Raw genomic sequence first — 23,043 nt, forward strand, 5'->3', positions numbered from 1 at the left:
TGTATTGAACCAGGAATATTCCTTTAAGGCCCAGGACTGGTAACTAGAAGATTGCTAGTTCAAACCTCACTAGAAGTTAGGATCCATCACCATTGTGCTCTTTTACCCTATTGCAGGTTTTATGTCATGATGGAATTATTGTAATTATAAGTTGACAGTTCTGTCATTCTACTCTGTGCTATTCACGGCCTTAAAGAATTTATTTGTTTCTATGGCAATGCGTAAAACATCAAAATAGATCCATGTGTGACTTTGTTGTTGGTGACTCATTTTCCAACTGTCCAATGATGAGTTCGACAAATACATGAATGGTTTTTAGTTGTCGGAAACATTTGAAAACATCACAGCAAATTCTGTTCTGTTCTATGAAATAGTGTGAAGATGTTTGGTCTATCTAAGGTTGCTTGGATTTTTATGCAAAGGGGATTTCTTATAGCTGTACTGATAGTTTACAACAGCAACATTTGGCACAAACATGTGTGTGCATGTGTTTAGTGTGGTTTATACTGTATGCTGAAAGATCTTGCAGCAAATGAATGTGGAGTGCTGTGGTTGTTCATATCATCCTGTTCATCTGCTTTCTGCTGCTGTGCCCTGCAGGAAGAGTCTTAGGTTCCCTTTTGATTCAGTTCACTTGACATTGCTGAAAGCGCTATGGGGAGTGTCCTTCTACACGACCTTGTTGAAACCCTTATACAATCACTCCAACCCTCTGATTGGCAATGGTGTCTGAACCCCTCCCCTGTAAGCGTGCAGCTGGCCTATATAAGTGGGCGCTCAGTCACCATTTCTTCAGAATTATAATCCTTCAAGACTGTGAACTTTGTCTTCATCTTGGAACCCTTTCTGATTCCCCATCAATACACACTTACAGCGGACAGAGCTTCTCAACAAGACAGGAAGACTCATTGCCTGTGCTCAGCGCCTGCACCAAGAGGCTTTTCGCTCCCCTGTGTTCCAGTGAAGAGTTCTCCACATCGCCATCGAAGACGCTGTCGGTGAACTGGTTCTTCGCTTCAGATGCTCACCGTCGATCAACGTGGTGCTTCAGCGAAACTCCTACCTGCTTCCTACAGTGCTCCGGCTGGAGTTACCGTATCCTTATATATATATACAGTGTTAGCTAAAGAGCCGCTTGCGTGATACGCGTCTTTTTAAAGATGTCGTTGTGCAAGTGTTCCCTATGCAAACGGCACATCCTGCCACCTGATGAGCACGAGAGCTGTATTCACTGCCTGGGCCACGCCCACGCACAAGCGGCTCTCATGGAGACAGACTGCCCTCACTGTGAGGGAATGAATCTCCGGACGTTGCACTCTAGGATTCATCTCGATCTGAGGGAAGATCCAGTCTCTTGTACCCTCCCACCCGCCTCTTATGTGTTAAGTCCCGAGGGACCACATGAGGTGGCACGGCGGGGCAGTGAGGTTGAGCTGGAAGAATTAGAGGAGGATCTCATGCTGGCACAAGCTCTGCCGTCCCCCGAACTTCCGATCTAACATCCACGAGCCATGAAAGCTACCGCTCAGGCCATCGGCAAAGCGATGAGAAACCTGTTGGTTCTGGACCGGCATATTTGGCTAACTCTCACAGAGATGTGTGAAGCAGAGAAAGCCGCCCTCCTCAACAACCCGGTGTCACCCAACGGTCTCTTTGGCAACGCCATGGAAGGCTTTTCAGAGTGCTTCATCGTGGTTCAAAAGCAATCTCAAGCGATGAAACACTTTCTGCCAAAGAGAAGTAGCACTTCCCCTTTCCTGGAACGCTCTCGTTCTAATTCCGTCAGCGCCCGGCAAAGAATCCATCACTCGCTGCCCCAGTGCAGCCGAAAGCTACTACTGAGCCATCTGTAAAGCCATGCAAACCGAGGCCCAAGCGTAAGCACCCACTGTCTCAGTGCAAAAAAACTAATTTTTTTGTACAAACACGGGACACTCACACAGTCTCAGAAAAAGGGCCATTTCCTTCATTCTAGATCTGAGATGCTTGAATCGTGCGCTCGCGAAGTGCCAATTAAAAATGTAAACTCAGAAGCAGATCTTATCACACATCCATCCTCAGGAATGGTTTGACTCAATAGATCTGCTGGACACATACTTTCATGTAACAAGAGCACCGCACCACAGGCGGTTTTTTGAGATTGGCATTCGAGGGAACTGCATATCAATTCAAAGTCCTTCCTTTCGGTCTGTCTCTGGCTCCCGCCCCATTGAAAATTAACGGTGCGCGTTTTGAATGACCTTGACGATTGCTTATTACTAGCCCAATCAGAGGCACTACTGAGCGAACACAGAGACTTATTGCTTTGCTGTCTGAAAAATCTGGGTCTGAATGTCAACTGGGTGAAAAGCACACTTTTCCCCAGCCAGCAAATCTCCTTTTTTAGGAGTTTATTTCGACTTTGTGAGCATGCGCGCACCTCACGAACGAGCACGTGCAGACTATTCTTCAGTGTTTGTCTCAGTTCAAACTGGGGAAAACATTGCACTGAAGTCATTTCAGAGAATGCTGGGTTTTATGGTGGCAGCATCCGTCGCTGGGCCAAATTTTCAGAAGAAAAGTGGTGATCACAGATGCATCCAACACAGATTGGGGTGCGATGTGCGATTGATGCCTGACTTTCGGCACCCGGAGAGGTGCGAAACGGGTGTGGCACATCAGCCGCGTAGAACTACAAGCAAATTCAAAAAGCCAAACTGCAAACATTAAAAAAGTATAAAGTGCGCAACTTACGACTTCAAATCTGAAGTTAGGTCACGGAGAGTTGGTATCGATCCCTCCTTGATCTTTAGCTTTGAAGCGAATCCAGCCTTGTGTTGACCATCGATGATGAAGCAGTCTGAGTTAGCACAAGCGGCTCTAGTGAGGAGACAAATATGGCGGACTGTGCACTGCTCGCTCAGGTTTTAATGAGGGCGGATCTAAGCTACTCAGGAGGATCTCTTCACCAGCCGTGAGTGGTACCTTTCCACTTTTGATGTCATAAGGGGCTGCAAACCTGAATGGGTCATTCGAAGACACTGTTTTTTATTAATGGGGAAAGGAAAGAAATGAGAGGATGGTCTTTTACCATATTCTGTGGTTGTCCACACACACTGGGGACACATAATTATGTTCAAATAATTTTTTTTAAAGTGGATTTTGCATAATATGTCCCCTTTAAATCTGGTGCTGAAGGCACTCACAAACTCCCCATTCGAGCCATTGGAAATTGTTGAGCTACAGGTGCTTTCCTTATAGACCACACTCCTGTTGGCTTTGGCCTCATTTAAACAGGTGGGTGACATGCAGGTTCTGTCGACTCACAGCTCATGCCTGGAGTTTGGTCCAGATCTGTCAAAAGTAGGGATGCACGATAATATCAGCACGTCATCGGAATCGGCCGATAAAGGCTTAAAAATTAATTATCACATCGGCCCGATATTAAACATTTTGCCAATATGCCTTGCCGATAAGATGACATATTGATTATGCGACTGCGACAACTCAAATATTTGAAAGGAGTGCAAGTGATAAGATCATGTCAGCATCAGTCATGAGAGGAGGAGCCAATCCGCACTCCTTCAACATCACAAATTTAATAAAACATCTTAAGAATCTCCATCCTGATCATTATGACCTATTTATGAAGCGAAAAGAAAAAACAGCACAGGCGAAAACTTGTCAGGAGCATCTTCTGCAGTCAGTCAACCCTTCAAACCTAGCGTGCTGGAAGATGTAGGCTTTCGCAGATTGATTTACTACTTAGAGCCACAGAATGCTATGCTATGCCTAGCCGTCGCTACTTTTCAGATATGACCTTCCCTGAACTTTATAGTGTCATCCATGTCCACATAGAGAAGCTCCTCACTGATGTCACTTATGTGAGCTTTACAACGTATATCAGGATATCAAGTGTAAGCCTTATCAGTATGTTGAGCCTCACTGCCCAGTGGATTGATGAGAATTTCAACCTTAAAAAGGCGTTTCTACACTCGCTAGAGTGCCCGGGCTCTCGCACAGCAGTAACAATAGCTTCCGCATTTGAAGGGATGATTGAGAAGTGGAAAATACCCAACGAGCAGGTGCATGTATTGCTACAAGACAATGCACGCAACATGGTATAAGCCTTTAAAAATCATACTAAATCATCATTCATTATTAGATGTTTCCGGCATATAAGATTTCTCAAAAAAAAAAAAAAAAAAAAAAAAAAAAAAAGGCCGCCGGTTTCTGCACTGTCAATGGCTAAAGAATTAAAATATATTTTTTTTGCTACTTAGTAGGAACACGCATACCTGGCTGAAGCCACAATTCCCTGGAAAGACAGTCCTTTGGAGTACTGGAAATCCAACCAGGCCCGTTTCCCTGCTTTTCCTTACGCAGCATGCAAATACCTCAGTGCGCCCAGCACAGTCGTTGACAGTGAACGCCTGTTTAGTGCATGTGATGGATGAAAAAAGGAATCGCATTGAAGGGCGAAAAAGCAGAGATGCTGATTTTTGTTCAGAAAAACCTACCTCTGCTTAATTAGGAATAATCTATAGTCATTTTTTTTAACATCGTTCATTGGTTTCGATTTTATAGTTTAAAGTAGCCACAGTATGCTCCTATTTTTGAATTAATTTAGTTAATATTCTTAAATTGAAATTACAGTGCTGCTGGTGACCCAGCTTTAAACTGTGCAGCTTGGACAAATCAGCTCATTCATTGTTCAAGTTTTTTCAACCCCGTTCATTGTTCTCTAAATAAAGCTTTATTTAGTTTTAGCTGAAGTCTAAATTATGCTGTCTTTGCTTGGTGCTCTCAAGCACAACATATTTTGTGTTGTTTGATTTCCCTTGCTTAAGAATCACAGGGTGCGAATTGCCCTATTGTTGTCGGTTCACTGAGATGAAGGGAATGAGACATTGCGAAAGCTTGCCGCACTACTACTACCCAGTTGCTAGGGAGGGTAGAGTCACATGGGGTAACCTCCTCATGGTCACCATAATATGGTTCTATCTCTTGGTGGGGCACGTGGTGTGTGGATGCCACGGAGAATAGCATGAAGCCTCCGTGTGCGCTACGTCTCTTGGTGTGAATTCAGTATCAGAAACATATCCCACATTAGCAAACCTTAGGTGCACAACATGACCCTTCACAGTTTTTAAAGTTAAGCTGGTTAAGCTTAATTTACAGTAACAATTACTTATTTATGTCCTTGGACCGTAGTAAGGAATATTCCTACCATCGGAGCAATTCAAGCTTTAAGTTCTACCTGATTTATCAGGGGACAGTAAGTGAAACTCCAGCTGTATAGGCAATGCACAGCTGTACAGAAAACAAACCAAACTCAGGCTTGCTTGACACTAGCGACAGCACAAGATGAGAACACGTACTTGCGTTCAAACACAGCTGGATAAAGCACAATTCCGAATGCAGGGATCTCAAGACATGTTTTTTTAAGTTTCAAGCTGCGTTTAACTTGACACAGCAACCTAAAAACACTGTGTTTATGACACGACACAACCAAAGACGCTCTGTGTGTACATTAAGGGGTTAGTTCACCCAAAACTGAAAATTCTCTCATTATTTACTCGCCCTCATGCCATCCCAGATATGTATTACTTTTTCTTCTGCAGAACACAAATTAAGATTTTTAGAAGAATATTTCAGCTCTGTAGGTCTATACAACGCAAGTGAATGGGTGCCAAAATTTTGACGTTCCAAAAAGCACAAAATTCAGCATAAAAGTCATCCATAAGACTCCATTGTTTTCTGATTAACAATTTTTATTGATTCACATAAATGTACCTCATAGAACAAAACATATATACATAGAATCAAACTTAACCCCAACTATTACTCCTCCCCCTCCCAATCCCATCCTAACCTCAGCAACATAACAGTGGTCTTAAATTACATAGACACACATGCACACACATAAAGAAATAAATAAATAAACAAATAAAAATAAAAAAAAACACAACAACAATAATCACACATCCACAAATGAAAAATACCCACCCCATTTCTCCACGAACACTTTATACCTCTCCGTTCCTCTGAATGTAACTTCCTCAAAGGCCGCCATCCTTCCCATCTCCGAGCACCACTCCTGAAAAGAGGGTGCTCCAGCCAACCTCCAGCCCCTCAAAATGATCTGCCTGGTGATCATGACACTGGTTAAGACCCAATAATTTATGTGTCTACTTACAATGTCAATGACTGCCCCATCACCCAAGATACAGAGTCTGGGGCAGAATAATACCTGAATACCTAACACCTCGCATACCAGACTCTGCACCTTTAACCAAACCTTTTGAATTTCAACACACCCCCAAAAGACATGGGTTAAATATTCATACTCTGATTGGCATCACCAGCAGGTGGGTGTGTCTTTAAGACCAAGCCTATACAATTTAGAGGGGGTCCAATAGAACTGATGTAATATCTTGAATTGTATAAGGTGCACCTTTGCATCTCTAGATACAGATTTTATGTTTTTTAAAATCCTAGCCCATTCTCCCTCCTCCAATTCTAGGTCTAAATCCCTCTCCCATAATCTTTTAAGAGTGGTTGAGACTCCATCCCCCAGACTCTGAATTAATAAAGAGTAATACACTGATGCCTCATGGCCTTTTCCAAAAGCAGAAATCACCTCTCCCAGAGTATCTGCCGCTCTAGGGGGGTGTATGCTATTCCCAAAAATAGTACAGAGCAAGTGTCATAGCTGAAGATACCTAAAAAATGGAGATCTGGGGATCCCAAAATATTGAACCACATTTTCAAAGGATCTCATCACACCACTCTCATAAAGATCACCGAGTGTATTAACCCCCCTCGCAATCCACTCAGACCAACAAAAAGGGGACTTATTAATGCATAGTTTGGGGTTTAGCCATAGGCTCGAGGCAACATTTAGATAAATATCTGAATTAAACACTCTGGACACTTTTGTCCATACTGAGTGCAAATGTGAAATAACGGGGTGTGATTTAACTTCTCTGGTTAGTTTGATGGAAAGGCTTTGCAATGGCAAAATAGGGGCAAGAAGTTCTTGTTCAATGCAAAACCAGGGAGGGGCTATTTCAGGTGGAAGCGACCAATGAGCCAAATGTCTGAGACCGAATGCATAATAATAAAACAGAATCTTGGGTAGGCCTAGCCCACCTAAAATTTAACCTGGCACGCTTACCATTCCAAATGAAGGACTTCGCTATGCTATCAAATTGCCTGAAATAAGAGAGGGGGACATCTATAGGGAGAGATTGTAACAGGCATTTGAATTTTGGAATACAATTAATTTTAATTACATTAACCTTCCCAATCATCGATAAGTGTAATGAAGCCCACCTGTCCACATCATTCGAAAACCTTTTTATTAAGGGATCAAAATTAACTCTGACTAAATCAGACAAATTTGCTGGGAATAAAATTCCCAAATACTTAATGCCCTGTTTGGGCCACTGGAAGGCGCCCGGCTGGAAGGCCGTTACTGGACAGTACTCTGTCAAAGCCAAAGCTTCGGATTTAGACCAATTGACTTTGTATCCTGAGAACTTGGAAAAGGAATTAATAATTCTGTGGAGGCAAGGCATAGATCTAGTGGAGTCGGAGACGAATAATAAAATATCATCTGCGTAAAGCAGAAGCTTATGCGCCACACCTCCCGCAATCACCCCTGGAAAATCATCCTCCTTTCTTATCACGGCTGCTAATGGTTCCAGGGCAAGACAGAACAATAATAGGGAAAGAGGGCAACCCTGCCAGGTGCCCCTATCCAGAGTAAAATAATATGAAATTAGTCCATTTGTTAGTTCCGCTGCTACAGGGTGTCTATAAAGTAACTTAATCCAACCAATAAAAGTACTCCCAAACCCATACATTTCCAAAATCTTAAAAAGATAATCCCATTCTACCATATCAAACGCTTTTTCGGTGTCAAGTGAGATGGCAGTGACCGGAGATTGATCATTCGCTACTGACCACATGATATTGATGAAACGCCTAATGTTATCAGAAGAGTTACGGCCCCGAATAAACCCCACCTGATCTATATGTGTAAGTGATGTAATCATTTTACTTAATCGGTTAGCCAGAATTTTTTATGACATTTTTACAGCTAACTGGATCAGGGAAATTGGATGGTAACTTTTACACTTGCTTGGATCTTTGTCCTTTTTAAGAATCAGACTGATCCGGGCTTGTGTCATGGTTGGCGGGAGCTTTCCATTCTTTAATGATTCTGTATAAACTTCTAACAAAAGTGGAGCCAGTTCTGTAGCATAAGATTTGAAAAACTCAGCGGCAAAGCCATCAGGCCCCGGAGCCTTGCCTGTAGGCAGGGCCTTAATTACCTCATCAAGCTCCTCCAAGGATATCTCAGAATCAAGAGAATTGTTTTGCTCAGTCGTCAATTTAGGGAGTTCTAATGGTTCCACAAAGTTTCTAATATCTTCATCAGTAGACGAAGACGTGGAACTACAGAGATCAAGGTAGAATTCTTTAAAAGCATTATTAATATCAATGGCCGAGGTAAATATTTCACCACCAGCAGATTTCACTGAGGGAATGGTAGAAAAAGACTCTCTCTGCTTTATATATCTAGCCAAAAGTTTTCCTGCTTTGTCCCCCGACTCAAAGTATGACTGTCTTGCCCTGAATAACCAAAACTCCACTTTCTGTGACAAAATAGTATTATATCTGTATTTCAATCGGGTCAATTCTCTGAGGCCATTTTTTGATGAATGAGGCACACTGTATGATCCGACCCCTAAGAACCGCCTTAAGTGCCTCTCAAGCCACGCCCACAGAGGATACTGAGGACCAGTTGGTCTCCATATAAACATTGATTTCAGTCTTTAACATTTGTTGGAAATCAGGATTTTGCAAAAGGGATACATTAAAGCGCCAACTATATGATTTTTTTTCTCTATATGTGGCAACACCTCTAAACTCACCAGGGCATGATCTGAGACTAAGATGTTTGCAATATAGCAATCAACAACAGATGAAATGAGGGTTCAAAAGTCTCTAAATATCTGTAAGACCAAGATTTTTACAAATCCTGTGAAGCATCATTGTTGCTCTAGGGGGCTTACACACTTTTGCTTCACTATGATCAAGGACTGAGTTCATCAATAGATTAAAGTCTCCTCCCAAATTATATCATGAGGGGTGCCAGCGGCTTGCAACATCCCTTCAAGATCTAAAAAAAAGCCCTGATCATCAGCATTAGGTGCGTATATATTAGCCAAAATAAACCTTTGCCCCTGAATTTCAGCTAAAACAATAATTACTCTCCCTAATTTATTTTTAATCTGTTTGAGACATTTGAATTGTAGATGCTTATTTACCAGTATAATGACTCCCCTGTTCTTACTTGAGCCAGCACTAAAAAAAAACATGTCCACCCCATATCTTCCCAAATTTTTCAGCTTCCTGCGGGGAAAGATGCCCATTTACATTCCATGTGGAGAGAGACAATCCACTCATTTTAACAATTGACATTTTGATATAGTAGAAAAAATAAATTGTGTGTCAAAAATAAAATAATACAGACCACATTCCCCATTAGTTAAACAATCAAACCACGAACATCCCCCCCCGAACAAAACAAACAGAAAAAATAAAAACGTGCACATTAACCCCGCGCATGACAGCGCCAACCGTCGACGATCCCTCTAAACTCAAAAGGTCCATGAATGCCCACGAGCCCCCACGACAACTTTGCCATCGGAATGCACAATTTTGCCTCACAAATTTGTGAGGCAAAATTACATAACAGAAAATACTTTGTAAAATAAACCCCAGCCAATAGGCAGAATGAACACAAAGAACATGTAGATTCATTCACAGAACAGTCTCAAAGGTGTGATCCTCCACAAAACAAATTCCAGCGGATATAAAACCATTCAGATTCCTCGGACAGACAAACGAATGATCAGTAAGCCAGCTGTTATGAGTTCAGCAGATGACGTAATCATTCCAGTGTCCCGTAAAAATACTCAACAAAACAAACTCCAGCCAGCAGGAGGCATAAGCACGAAGAACGAAAGATTAATCCCCAGCTGATCAAAAGGAGTGTTATTCAACAGAACATACTCCAGCTGCTAGGCAGAACCAACACAAAAAGAAACAAATCCGGCATCCCGGTTCCCCGGATGATAAAGTCAATTCACTCGGAGGCCGCATAAAAGTATTTACCATGACTAACTCAATCCGCCAACTTTATAAAAGACGTCCTTTGTGTGAGCAGCATGTAGATATTTTGTGGTCATCCGTTGTGTCCACTCTCAAACTGGCCGGGAACTTAAATGTAAAAGTGATCTTCCATCAGTGCAAAAGTTTCTTTAAGGAAAAGTGTTATTCACAAAACAAACTCCAGCCGCTAGGCGGAGCCAACGCAGAAAGAAACCAAAATGATGCCCAGCTTCCTCAAAAGCCAGAGTAAGTACAGTGAGTCGACCCTCTCACATGAGAAACATCTGATGGTTTACTCACCCATTGTTTCTATAAAAGACATTGCCTGATTGGGACATGTAAATACTTTGGGACCGTCCTTCACTTCTGTTCTCAGCTTGGCCTGAAACATCAATGCAAAAGTGATCTTACATTGATGCAAGAGTTTCTTGCATTCCCTGAACCGATCATGTTTCTCTCTTGTCGAACTCGCAAAGTCCGGGAACAAGAAAATATTATGATTCCTCCAAGAAAGCTTTCCTTTGCTCCTCACCTGGCGCAACACAAGATCTTTATCGGATGATCTCAGAAGTCTGGCCAGGATTGATCGGGGCCTGTCTCCCTCAGCAGATCTGCGAGCAGGCACTCTATGAGCTCGCTTGATTTCCAGCTTGTGGCCTGTTATGTCGAGCAGACTCGGAAAGAATTTCACCATATCTCTGCCCTCCTCATGCTTAGGAATTCCAACTATTCGAACGTTATTCCTGTGGCTTCTGTTCAAGATCTTCAAGCTTTTCAAGAACCCGTTCCAAATCAACTTTGGTCGCGGGCGGAATAACGGATGATTCCTTCTCCGAAGACTCCAAATAATCGATTTGTCTCTCAACATCAGTCACTCTTGTAACTAACTCAGAGTATTTTATTTCCATCGCCGTAATCGATCGACATATTACAGCGAGATCCTCCAAGTTAGCAAAAGCCTTCGTCAGCATCACCAACATTTTGGACAACTGACGCTGGATCTCCTCTCCCTGCACCGTCTAAATCGAGCCACCGGTCAGACTCCATTGTTTTAATCCATATCTTCAGAAGTGATATGATAGGTGATCAATATTTATGTTCTTTTTTACTATAAATTCTTCTCCCTGCCCAGTCAATCTCCAGGTGGGTCGGTGAATTATTTTGCTTTCTTGATTTTGCTTTAAAAATGTAATTAATTTATTGAAACATGAAAAACATAAACAAAAGACAATTCTAAATTTAAATTGCACTTTAAACTAAACGAAAAAAGCAATAAAATAACGAAGTGATCAAAAAATCATATTTAACCACCTCCTCAAATTCAAACATTTACCATCTCCAACGGCTACATTTGCCATCATGCAAGCATCCGTCAACGACAACAGGTGGAAAATTACTAATAGCCTACAGATTAAGAACTAAATTTTAAATGTAAAGACAATAATTATCTAAATAAATAAGCCTAATAAATTCCCTTGTGTTCCCAAAATAATGCTGCCAATTGTGATCTTATCGAATTTGTGTTTTTATTGCGTTTTGGTAATACAGATAATGCTGCCTAAATAAAATAAAATAAAACTCAGTTTTAGGTTCAAGGTGAACATGTCTTGTATTACTTTATGATTTAATCACTTTCGTCTTTGTTTCTTTAATACAAAGATATATATTACTGAACCTGCAGTTGCATTCACAATGCATGTTAACCACGTGGGAATAAAGCGAACTAAACTTACAGCACCTCCTGAGATGATCGGAGATAATTTGCAACATTCTTATAGACAACAGTATTCTTGAAAAAAGTTTTCAGATGAATGAAACTGAGAAAAAAAGAGTGAAAACTCTTTACATGCGCTTGTTCCATGAGACAGGCTCGTGCTGTACGGCTCTAAACAAACAGCGAATCAGACGCGGGCATTGAGGGCTTTCTTTTGTCTGTTCTTAAAAATATAATAAAGTGTGTTTCTTCAAGCGTGTGTCTTTGTGACTAACAGCATTTCTTGTCAAGTGTCACTCCGAGACATCTTACAGGTCACCCGCCTGTTGCGGGTAGATGAGCAAAATTAACCTTGCATGAAATACATTTGGATGAGGAACTTGCAAACTGGATTTAGCCTCGTCGCATTTTGCGGGGTGGGTGCTAGTTTCACACCCTGGCCATTTAATATATTTTGCGACATCCCAGATCCATGGTTTTGCCATTTCCCGATATTGTCGATCATCGTCTGTTCGCAGTCGGCATCGGGATCTTTGTAAGACATCGTCGATATCCGATTACATCATCCTATCGTCCAGCCCTAATTGACAGCCCTAATTTAATAATAGTAATCCTAATGGAGCACCCTGTGAGTTCCCCTTTCTCTACAACAAGACATGGCACCACAGTTGTCTGCCTGGCACCAGCGACCAGCCACTGGACTGGTGCTGTACCACTGCAAACTACGACCTAGAGCAGAAGTGGGGAAATTGCCTGAAATATGTTATGGTTTACAACCCCCCCCCCCCTCCTTTGACTCATTTTACAAAACACCCACATATTAATGCCATTTAAATAATTATTTATTTATTTATTTATTTATTTATTTATTTATTTATTTATTGTTTAAATATTGTTAACTTATGCATATTTTGTCAGCCCAGAGATCATGATCTGTTCTTTACTCTTAAACTAAATTTACCCCATGTTTCTACCCTGAGTAACACAACCGGTTTAAACTTGAAGCAGCTTTTTAAGGGGCAACATTTGCATGTGGCTGGCCTCTATCTGAATCTTTTTTACATTAGCCATTTTTTCTTAATAAGGATTGTAAAGTGTGCATCTGTGGTTGCCTTTGTGGGTGCCCTCAGTGCATTTGCACTTATTTGACTTCCTTGAAAAACGGAGACTTAAATATAGTGAAAATTAATATTCCTCTCTATTTCACAGGAATGCACACAAGTGGGGGTAATTCTAATGGAGCACCCTGTGAGTTCCCCTTTCTCTACAACAAGACATGGCACCACAGTTGTCTGCCAGGCACCAGCGACCAGCCACTGGACTGGTGCTCTACCACTGCAAACTACGACCTAGAGCAGAAGTGGGGAAATTGTCTGAAATACGGTATGGTTTACACTGCACCCCCCCCCCCCCCACACACACACACACACCCCAGAAAGCTGCCGAGAAGGTCAAAGAGCATTCAAACATTTAAACAGTTGACTCATTTTTTGAAACACCAGCCTATTAACCAGTTTACTACTGAATGCCTTTTTTTTTCTTTTTTTTTTCTTTTCTTTTTTTTACTATACAGCATAAATACTGTACCACTAATAAAACTATCTCATAATAAAGAGATGGTCTAAATGTTAAAACTTTATATAACATCACATCAGATATTTTATTAACTCTGATAAATATTTGGACTGTCATCCTCAATTTTTCACACTCAAATTTAAAAGCTTACCATTCCCACATACTATGGACTAAATGCAAAAAATTGGTCTAAATTTTTCATAAATCCCCCAAATAAAAAAAAGATTCCAATTATTCATAAATAATGTTGTGTGTTTATAATCTTATGATAAGCAACTTTTTTTTTTTTTTTTTTATCCTAAATTTGTAAACATGTAATTCTGGTACTGTTCACACTAGCTCACTTTGAAAAGTCTTATTTCATTTCACTAGATAGCAGCAAGCACTAGAAAAATATTTTTTCCTCTACATTCCATCTCAGTATACAGATCTGAAATGTAGGTGGAGCTATAATGCATTTTAGCCCTCAAATATGAGCTCGTCCATAAACATTCAGTCTAATTTTCAGTTCATGCACCACCCCAAATGTTTAATCAAATATCTCTGCCTCTGAGTGGACTAGAAGCTTAATTTAAATGTCATTAGAAAGCTGTGATCGTCCCCTTTGCGGTGATATTTAAAATTTTATGATCAATAATCAAACATATTTTTCTGATGATTTGTTTAACATATGTTTCCTGCAGGATGGCATATTTTGTTCTGGACATCTAAGATATAACATTAGATTATACAGCCAAGCAAGCTCACAGACAAGTAAAAAATTGCTAATTTTTTTAGAAAACAGCCTAAGGTAAAAACATATATAAAGTTCCTTATCTGTCACTCACTCGATATTGTGTCAATGTAGTGGCACTAGGGGTCACTCTTGGGAGCCCCAAACACCTCTGATCTTTAAGAAAAGGCTAATGGGAATTGGCGAGTGGAATTTGCATGCCACTCCCCCAGACATACGGGCATGAAAGGAGATGGCTCGCAACCACCCATTCAGATTTTCTCTTCGGAGCCGAGCGGTTGTATTTCAGCGAGCTGAATTTCTCCACAATCCATTCACCTCTACAAAAGCTGTTGGATTTAGCAGCGGCTTCTCCCCCTAGCGCACCGGTGGAGTGCAGAGAACGCCCCTGGGTGCTTCGACAGTCTAAAAGAGTATATATATTCTTGCAGTAAAAGAGTATATTTTCCCTACTAAAAGAGTGGCACTGATGGAGAGTGTCTTTTTAAAGATGTCTCTCCGTCTGCATTTATTTCCTGGTTGTGGTCATTACCTCTCCACTTCTGATGGCCACGATCGCTGTCTTACGTGCTTTGGCGCTGCCCACGTGGAGACAGCGTTCATGGACGGGTCATGTCCTCACTGCGAGAACATGACCATGGCAACGTTGCAGTTGCGGCTTTCCTTCATCAGAGGGAAAGTCACCCCAGCGGCTCCCCGCCTCGGTCCTTCTACCTACGGGTTTGAGGCCACGTCGGTTAGCACTGGGGGCGATTTGGGGACCACAATGGGAGCCGCTCCACTGGGTAACTCCCCACGGACCTCCCATTCCCCAGTACTCTTGTTGATGAGACCGCTGGCTCATCTCAGGGCGAGTTTGCGATCTCATTCGGCGCTTGCGAAGTGGATGAGCTCTCAATCACAGCATCAGAGAGCGGGCTGGTCCAGTCTGATGCCGAGGACTCAACTGGGCTCCAACCTTCAGGTGCGGTTACCCAGTCGCAGGCCGATGTGGAGCTGGCGGCCATGCTTGCCCGGGCGGCTTCGAGTGTCGGGCTGGAGTGGAACCCTCCACTCCCCCCTGAACCCTCGTGGCTTGACGATTGGTTCCTGGGCTCGGAGCGCCGCTTACGGCCGCTCATGGTCATGCCCCGCCCCGGTCCTTTTCTTCCCAGAGGTGCATGAGGAGCTCACGAGTTCGTGGCGGGCACCTTTCACTGCCCGAATCCGGTCTCTGAGCTCCTCCGCTCTCACTACCCTTGATGGTGGGGCTGCCAGGGGGTACTCTGCGATTCCCCAGGTGGATAAGGTGGTTAAAGTACACCTGTGCCCCCAAAACGCCGCCACTTGGCGGAACCGCCAGAGACTCACATCCAGCGCCTGTAGGTTTATGTCATCTCTGGTGACTAAAGCCTACGGTGCCGCTGGACAGGCCGCCTCCACCCTGCATGCCATTGTCCTCCTGCAGGTGCACCAAGCCAAGGCGCTAAGAAAACTGCACGAGGGTAGTTCTGTCAGTGCTGAACTGCCTGAAGTTGTTCACTGAAGCCTTTTCAGAGGCTCCTGGGGCATATGGCATCCTCGACGGCAGTCACGCCATTCGGGCCGATGCATATGAAACCACTGAAGCACTGGCATCAGACTCGAGTCGCGAGATGGGCATGGTGCCGCGGCACACATTGCGTGGTCATCACGCCGATCTGCCACTACCTGTTCAGCCCTTGGATGGGCCTTGCATTCCTGCGGGCAGGAGTCCCCTTAGTGCAAGTACCCCAGGCGCGTCGTGGTTACGACAGACACCTCCGAGCGTAGCTGGGGCACCGTGTGCAACGGGCATGCAGCCACGCGCTCCTGGAGAGGGCCGTGACTGCGTTGGCATATCAACTGCCTCGAGTTGCTGGCAGTATTGCTTGCCTTGCGGATTCTTCGGCCGTTGATCCAGGACAAGCACGTGTGGTCCGGACGGACAACACGGCGACGGTAGTGTACATCAACTGCCAAGGTGGTGTGCGCTCTCATCGCATGTCGCAACTCGCCCGCCGTCTCCTCCTCTGGAGTCAGCAGCAGCTCAAGACGTTGCGAGCCACTCAAATCCCGGGCGACCTCATATTTGGCGGACGTGCTGTCATGGCAGGTCACGCTCAGGGGAGAGTGGAGACTCCACCCCCAGGTGGTCCAGCTGATTTGGAATAGATTCTGTCAAGCGCTGGTAGACCTGTTTGCTTCCCAGGAATCCTCCCACTGCCCACTCTGGTATGCCCTGACCAAGGCTCCCCTTGGCACAGATGCGCTGGCACACAGCTGGCCCCGGGGACTACGTAAGTATGCGTTCCCCCCAGTGAGCCTACTTGCACAGATGCTGTGCAAGGTCAGGGAGGATGAGAAGCAGGTCGTCCTAGTAGATTCTTACTGGCCCACCCAGAATTGGTTCTCGGACCTCACGCTCCTGCCAACAGCCCCCCCCCCAGGGTCTGGAATACTCTCACGTGGTCCTGAGGCCCCAACTGAGCTATATGCCCAAGGTTCCCATGACCTCGTTTAGGGATCAGGTGGTGAACCTGCAAGGGAATCTGCCCCAGGAGGAGGCAGACCCAGCCTTTTCATTGCTGTGTCCGTTGCGTGCTTTGCGTATCTACTTGGATCACACGTGGAGCTTTAGAGGCTCTGAGCAGCTCTTTGTCTGCTTTGGAGGACAGTGGAATGGGAGCACTCTCTCCAAACAGAGGATCACCCACTGGGTCTTCGGGCACACTCCATCAGCCTCCTGGGCCCCGACCAATGGCGCCTCTTTGGCAGACATCGGTAGAGCAGCGGGTTGGGCAACACCCAATACCTTTGCGAGGTTCCTCAATCTCCGGGTTGAGCCGGTTCGTCCCGTGTGTTGTCAGTAACGAACAGGTAAGTTGGCGGGACAACTGGCCGGGTGTACCGCTTGCGTATAACGCCTTTCCCCTCCCGGAGGCGAAGAAATGTGCTTTTCACTCCCAGTCGTGTTCACGAAGTCGTGGACCCTGGATGTACTTCCTCCTTAGCCCTGTGCAGACGAGTTTGCGGAGAAAGCCAGCTCAGTACGTGTGCTAACTTGGCCCTGTACTGGGGTTTGTGCTCCACATGCTCTGGTTATCCATATGTAAGCTTGTGTGATGTATCTTCCACAAGATGGTTCCCCTGTTGGTTAACCCGCATCTTCCTTGGGCAGAGGCCCCTCTGCCCCTGTTCGCTGTGTTTGTAGAGCTCCTTCCCCCCTGGGTAGGACCTACCATGGGGACTTCTCCACATGAGACACTGCCGACAAGACTCGGTAAGACCATGTGTCGTATTCCCACACAACTTCCTCCCCCTCGGACAGGGTGTGGTCTCCGCGGTGTCTACCCTTTGGGAGTGACACCCCCCCCCCCCCGACGCGGACGCTATATGGCCCCCAGCTGAACGATTTTTCCTTTTGGGGAGAGGCCGCGGCTGGGGCAGTCTGTCCCCATTTTTGTGCAGTCGACTTGTCCCCGAGGTGCAGGGGACCATACGACGCTCGTAGGAGGGTTGGGGGAGGTTATGTGACGGCCAGGTGTGCTGACTATGAGGCACGCAATGGCCTGCCCATCTCGCACCGCCAGTCCACGTAACACAGTTCAGCTTGTTGTGGCGTTTCATATAGGGACCCCTAGTGTCACTACATCGACACAATGTCGAGTGAGTGACAGATAGGGAACGTCTTGGTTACTTTCGTAACCTCCATTCCCTGATGGAGGGAACGAGACATTGTGTCCCTCCTGCCACTACACTGAACTACCTGCTGAATTGGCCGGGACCTTGTTTCGGCTCCTCAGCACAAAACCTGAATGAGTGGTTGCGAGCCAGCTCCTTTTATACCCGTATGTACGGGAGGAGTGGCATGCAAATTCCACTCGCCAATTCCCATTGGCCTTTTCTCAAAGATCAGAGGTGTTTGGGGCTCCCAAGAGTGACCCCTAGTGTCAATACATCGACACAACGTCTCGTTCCCTCCATCAGGGAATGGAGGTTACGAAAGTAACCAAGACATTTTTAGCTATTTTGGGCTTACAGCAGCAGTGATTGTCGCATAAAAGAGACATTTGTATTTGATCATATTTCACTTTGTGATTCTTTTGAAAATCTTTCGAAATGTAGTATTAGGGTAACAAAATAAACTGTATAGTCGCATTCCTGAGAATGAGAGCTTTCATTTGATATATGAATTGTCCATTTAGGTGCAATGTGAAGGACTTTTATTTTGATATAAATATTTCTACCCCCGTTACCTCTAGGGGGCGCTAATTTTCAATGTGAATGTTTTGAGCCTTTCTTTTGTTATTTTAAGTAACATAAATGCATGTTACTTAAAAGTGATGGTTATCGCTGAAAATTTCAGATTCTATGCTTTCAAATGATACGTCATATGCATGACTTATGTATACGGAAACTTTAACATTTTAAGCATAAACTTTGACACTAATCCGTCTAACTTTGACATCTCTGTTTTCAATTTCCTAACGTCATAGTTTTCCAAAGTTTGCAGTTATGGAAGGGTTTTTCTAAAGTTGTTTTTGATGGAGGAAAACAATGTTCCAGTGTGGATGAGAGGTGTAAACATAGCAAAATCAATGTGTTTTCAAATAAAAACAGATTAGTGTGGCTGTGGCCAAGTGACGGAAGTCTACATTGTGAAAGGACCTAAACTAACCCCCCCCCCCCTCCAACTTTTATTTCATTTAGTGGAAGGCTGTTCTACTTTATGGGAAAAAGGCCCAGTGAAGGGACGCTGCTACCAGGTAGTATCCACGGCGGTGGTGACCTGGCACGAGGCACGGGATGCCTGTCGTAGTCAAGGCGGAGACTTGCTTAGCGTGTCTAGCCCTCAAGAACTTGAGTTGTGTAAGACTAATTTCTCTTTCTCTTTTAAGTGATGCATTTTAACCTCTGCTCTACACACTTTACATCTATCACTACTCTACACTATAAATAAATCTTTAATCTGCTTACTATATGTCTGTATCTCTCCTTGCTGTTTGCAACTACTGTATTGTATTTTGTACTGTATATCTACAGCAGCTCCCTCTCATTTGTACATTGTCTATTTATGTGTTTTTCTTTACATCAGATTCTCACAACTTAGTTTTCTCTTGAAACTAACTATTTATTTTTAAATGTTCTCAATCTGTGTTATCCTGTTACATAGTTAAAGGCAGGGATGACATGCCAAGCAAACTATGGATTGGACTGAACCATCTGGACTGGATGCAAGGATGGCAGTGGTCAGATGGATCAGCCTTGTCTTTTGTCCCATGGGAAACAGGTGATTTCAATCTGATTGAACTCTATAAAGAAAGATCTATCAGTAGATTACTTACAGTAGGTTATTTTGGCATTTTATATATATATATATATATATATATATATATTTATATTTTATATTCAGTTCTAAGGGAAATAACTAACAAATCTAATATACCCACAATATTTATCTAAAGAGCATTTATTTCCACTGAAGTTCAATTTTATTGTTAGTCAAGGTGTCTGTACATGACCATTTTCCACCCTCTCGCTACTCCATTGGAATTATTTTGCTACTGTACCTTTAAGACTTCTATATGTAAATGATTTTTGGTATGATTGGTGAACAACTGTGTACTTGCATAGCTCACACTCTTTCAACAGGGCAGGCCAAGTTGCTGAATACTGTTTAGGTGTTGATATAAATGTGACCAGTAATATGTTAATATGCTCAGGGTTCTGATGTGAATACAGTGATGATTTCTGATTCTGAATGACCAATTTATGCAGCTTGATTTTCATAAATGGCCTGGGTGGACTGGTGTAGGAGCTTTGTATTGTGAATGTTAGATTATGGAGTACGTTGAACTATTTTATTTTAAAAGAGCAAGGAAATCCTGTCCCCTTTAAATCCTGCTGTGCCACCCTTTGTTGGATCCTTCATTCATTGTACATGTACTGTGTGACACTTATTCAGTTCCACAGTGATTTCGTTTTGACAGATGAAGGAGGGCCAATGCTCATGTCATACCAATAATCTTATCTTGGCACAAGTCTGCTTTTTACCCACTGACAATGGCATTAGTGTCACTGTTTACAGCTATGTGTGTGTGTGTGTGTGTGTGTGTGTGTGTGTATAGACATACATGCATAGTTGTTTTGGTAGAATAACAAGCCAATGGCTTGAATGGTGTAGACAGAAGCAGAATGTGGCTCTGCCTTTGAGGAGAGTGATAACAGCATTGTCTCTGACGGTCCGATGTGATGATATGGGTGGTTTGTCTCTACATATCCAGTGTGTGTGGTGTCAGAAAAACAGAATATATTCACGACAGTTAAGCACACTGTTTTACAGTAATGAGAATTAGATTTTTTTTTCACATTAGAGTATTGAGAATTTGCACACAACTGCTTAATTGTCATGAAAATAATGAAAAATGGCAAAAAAAACAAAAAAAAATGCACTATTTTATTTTATTTATTGTCCTAAAAATAGGCTGCAAAATGTAATTTATTATTATTTTATTTTATTTTGCATTGAAATATGACCCAGACATTTTTTTCTTGATTGTAACAGCTTTACTAGTAACTCTGTTTGAACAGTAATCACGTTAATCATCACTTTACTGATTAAATAATTTCTAAAACCCATTTAAACATTTGTCAGTTTGGACAATAAAATAAGTCGCCAAACTCTCATTTCAGTTATAAAATAACTGTTATACAGTTCATAACATAAAAAGTCACATTCTGCCATGCTACATTTAAGCTATGTTACCATATCAAGTACTTCAACAGACTGCTTGTGCTGTTCAGTGGGGTTGAGAGTGGTTTTTCGTTAGGGCATTACTCACATTTTACTGTAATGTCATTATATACGAGTGTTCTAAATTCTAAATAATGCAAGTACTTCCGTCACGCAAAACAGCCTGTCTGTTAAAGTTGGCAACCATTTAAAAATGTGGTCCTTAAATTTTGGTTGTAAACTAACTGTACTTTTGAAATCCTAAATGTAAGGGAAGTAACAATATTTTTATTAGAATAGTAACTGTAATGAAAGATAAAGAATAGTTGCTTACATAATTAACTTCATTTTAGGAAACGCTATCTTATTACATTAAGTAAATTTTTTGTAATGTTTTACCCACAGCACTGTTTGCATAAAGTGTTCATTTTGTATTTCTTTTCTGCATGATAGGCATCACAATCAGGTCACTACTGTCCGATGAGGACTGTGGGGTTGTGAAGGAACATCTGCGTTTTGGAGCAGAGACGTGCGAGAATCGACTACCATTCATCTGCGAGAAGAACGAGAATGGCAGTCAGGCTGAGAGTGCAGGTCAGATATTGCTCTTTTTCTTCATTTCTATCTCTGTTTCTTTCTCTTCACAGTCTCCTTCCATCTCATTTCAGTAATCAGGGAGGTGTATAGACCCACGATGTGTAAGGATGGTTGGGTTGGGTGGAAAGGATTCTGTTATAAACTCCACAGAGAGCCAGAAGAGTTTAAACTGTCCCAGCATGAAACACAGAAGGTCTGTGAAATGGATAACTCTCAGCTCGCCAGCATGCACAGCTTGGAGGATGTAGAAATGCTACATGCAAACTTTCATACAGGTACACACACATCACGCCAACTCACTTGTGTATCAGCTCAAACAGCATCAAATGTGTTTTGAAAAAACAAGGGGTTAAGAGAATGATCATTTTAGGTAAACTATTCCTTTAATTTACTGAGACAACTATTCATAAGCCATTCGTAGTTTGATGTCCCTGAAAGTGGCGCTTTCCACATTGCTTTGACACAGCAACATTAGCTCAACCAGTGTTGTAAGTTTAAAGGAATAGTTCACCCAAAAATGAAAATTCTCTCATCATTTACTCACCCTCATGCCATCTAAGATACGTATGACTTTCATCTGCTGAACACAAATTAAGATTTTTAGAAGAATATCTCAGCTCTGTAGGCCCATACAATGCAAGTATGAATGGGTGCCAACATTTTGGAGCTCAAAAATCCACATAATGGCAACATAAAACTACTCCAGAGGACTCTGGTGGTTATATCCATATCTTCAGAAGCAATATAATAGGTGTGGGTGAGAAATAGATCAGTATTGAAAGGTGCTGTAAGCGATTGTTTTTTTCATGGAAAAGTATGCAAAAAATGTTCCTACTCCCTGAAAGATATTTTTTTTTTCTCCCCTTTTCTCCCCAATTTGGAATGCCCAATTCCCAATGCGCTTTAAGCCCTCGTGGTGGCGTAGTGACTCGCCTCACTCCAGGTGGCGGAGGACGAATCTCAGTTGCCTCCACGTCTGAGACCGTCAATCTGCGCATCTTATCACGTGGCTTGTTGAGCGTGTTACCATGGAGACCTAGCGTGTGTGGAGGCTTCACGCTATTCTCTGCGGCATCAACGCACAGCTCACCACGTGTCCCACCGAAAGCGAGAACCATATTATGGCGACCACGAGGAGGTTAACCCAACGTGACTCTACCCACCCTAGCAACCGGGCCAATTGGTTGCTTAGGAAGCCTGACTGGAGTCACTCAGCACGCCCTGGATTCGAACTTGCGATTCCAGGTGTGGTAGTCAGTGTCTTTACTTGCTGAGCTAACCAGGCCCCCCTCCCTTAAAGATATTAATGAAATAAGTGTCCTGAGATATCTCACCGGTCTCTGTGACAGGTGTAGACTTTGTAAACAGCAAACAAAAATGTGTATGCGGACTGCGGACATTGACGCTTTTCACCCGTCAATCATTTTGCTCATTCTCATCATGTTGTATTTGAAGCAGATCATTGTGGCTTTGATTCATAATGTTTGTCAGTTGAGGGCGCTATTGTGCCATTGTTAAATTTGA

The 23,043-nt window shown here is 43.0% G+C and overlaps 1 protein-coding gene across 3 annotated transcripts in view; it reads left to right on the forward strand.

The window, feature by feature from the left end:
• Nucleotides 1-23,043, forward strand: part of LOC127427823 (lymphocyte antigen 75-like) — a 48,524-nt gene that overhangs the window by 4,126 nt on the left and 21,355 nt on the right. For all 3 annotated transcript variants that reach the window (XM_051675631.1, XM_051675632.1, XM_051675633.1), the window contains exons 3-7: nt 13,091-13,264; nt 18,900-19,058; nt 19,363-19,479; nt 21,376-21,516; nt 21,591-21,794. In XM_051675631.1, coding sequence (XP_051531591.1) covers nt 13,091-13,264; nt 18,900-19,058; nt 19,363-19,479; nt 21,376-21,516; nt 21,591-21,794 — 795 coding nt within the window. The remainder of the gene's footprint in view (nt 1-13,090; nt 13,265-18,899; nt 19,059-19,362; nt 19,480-21,375; nt 21,517-21,590; nt 21,795-23,043) is intronic.

Source organism: Myxocyprinus asiaticus, chromosome 37 (genome assembly GCF_019703515.2).
Source record: "Myxocyprinus asiaticus isolate MX2 ecotype Aquarium Trade chromosome 37, UBuf_Myxa_2, whole genome shotgun sequence".
In the NCBI taxonomy this organism is placed as follows: domain Eukaryota; kingdom Metazoa; phylum Chordata; class Actinopteri; order Cypriniformes; family Catostomidae; genus Myxocyprinus; species Myxocyprinus asiaticus.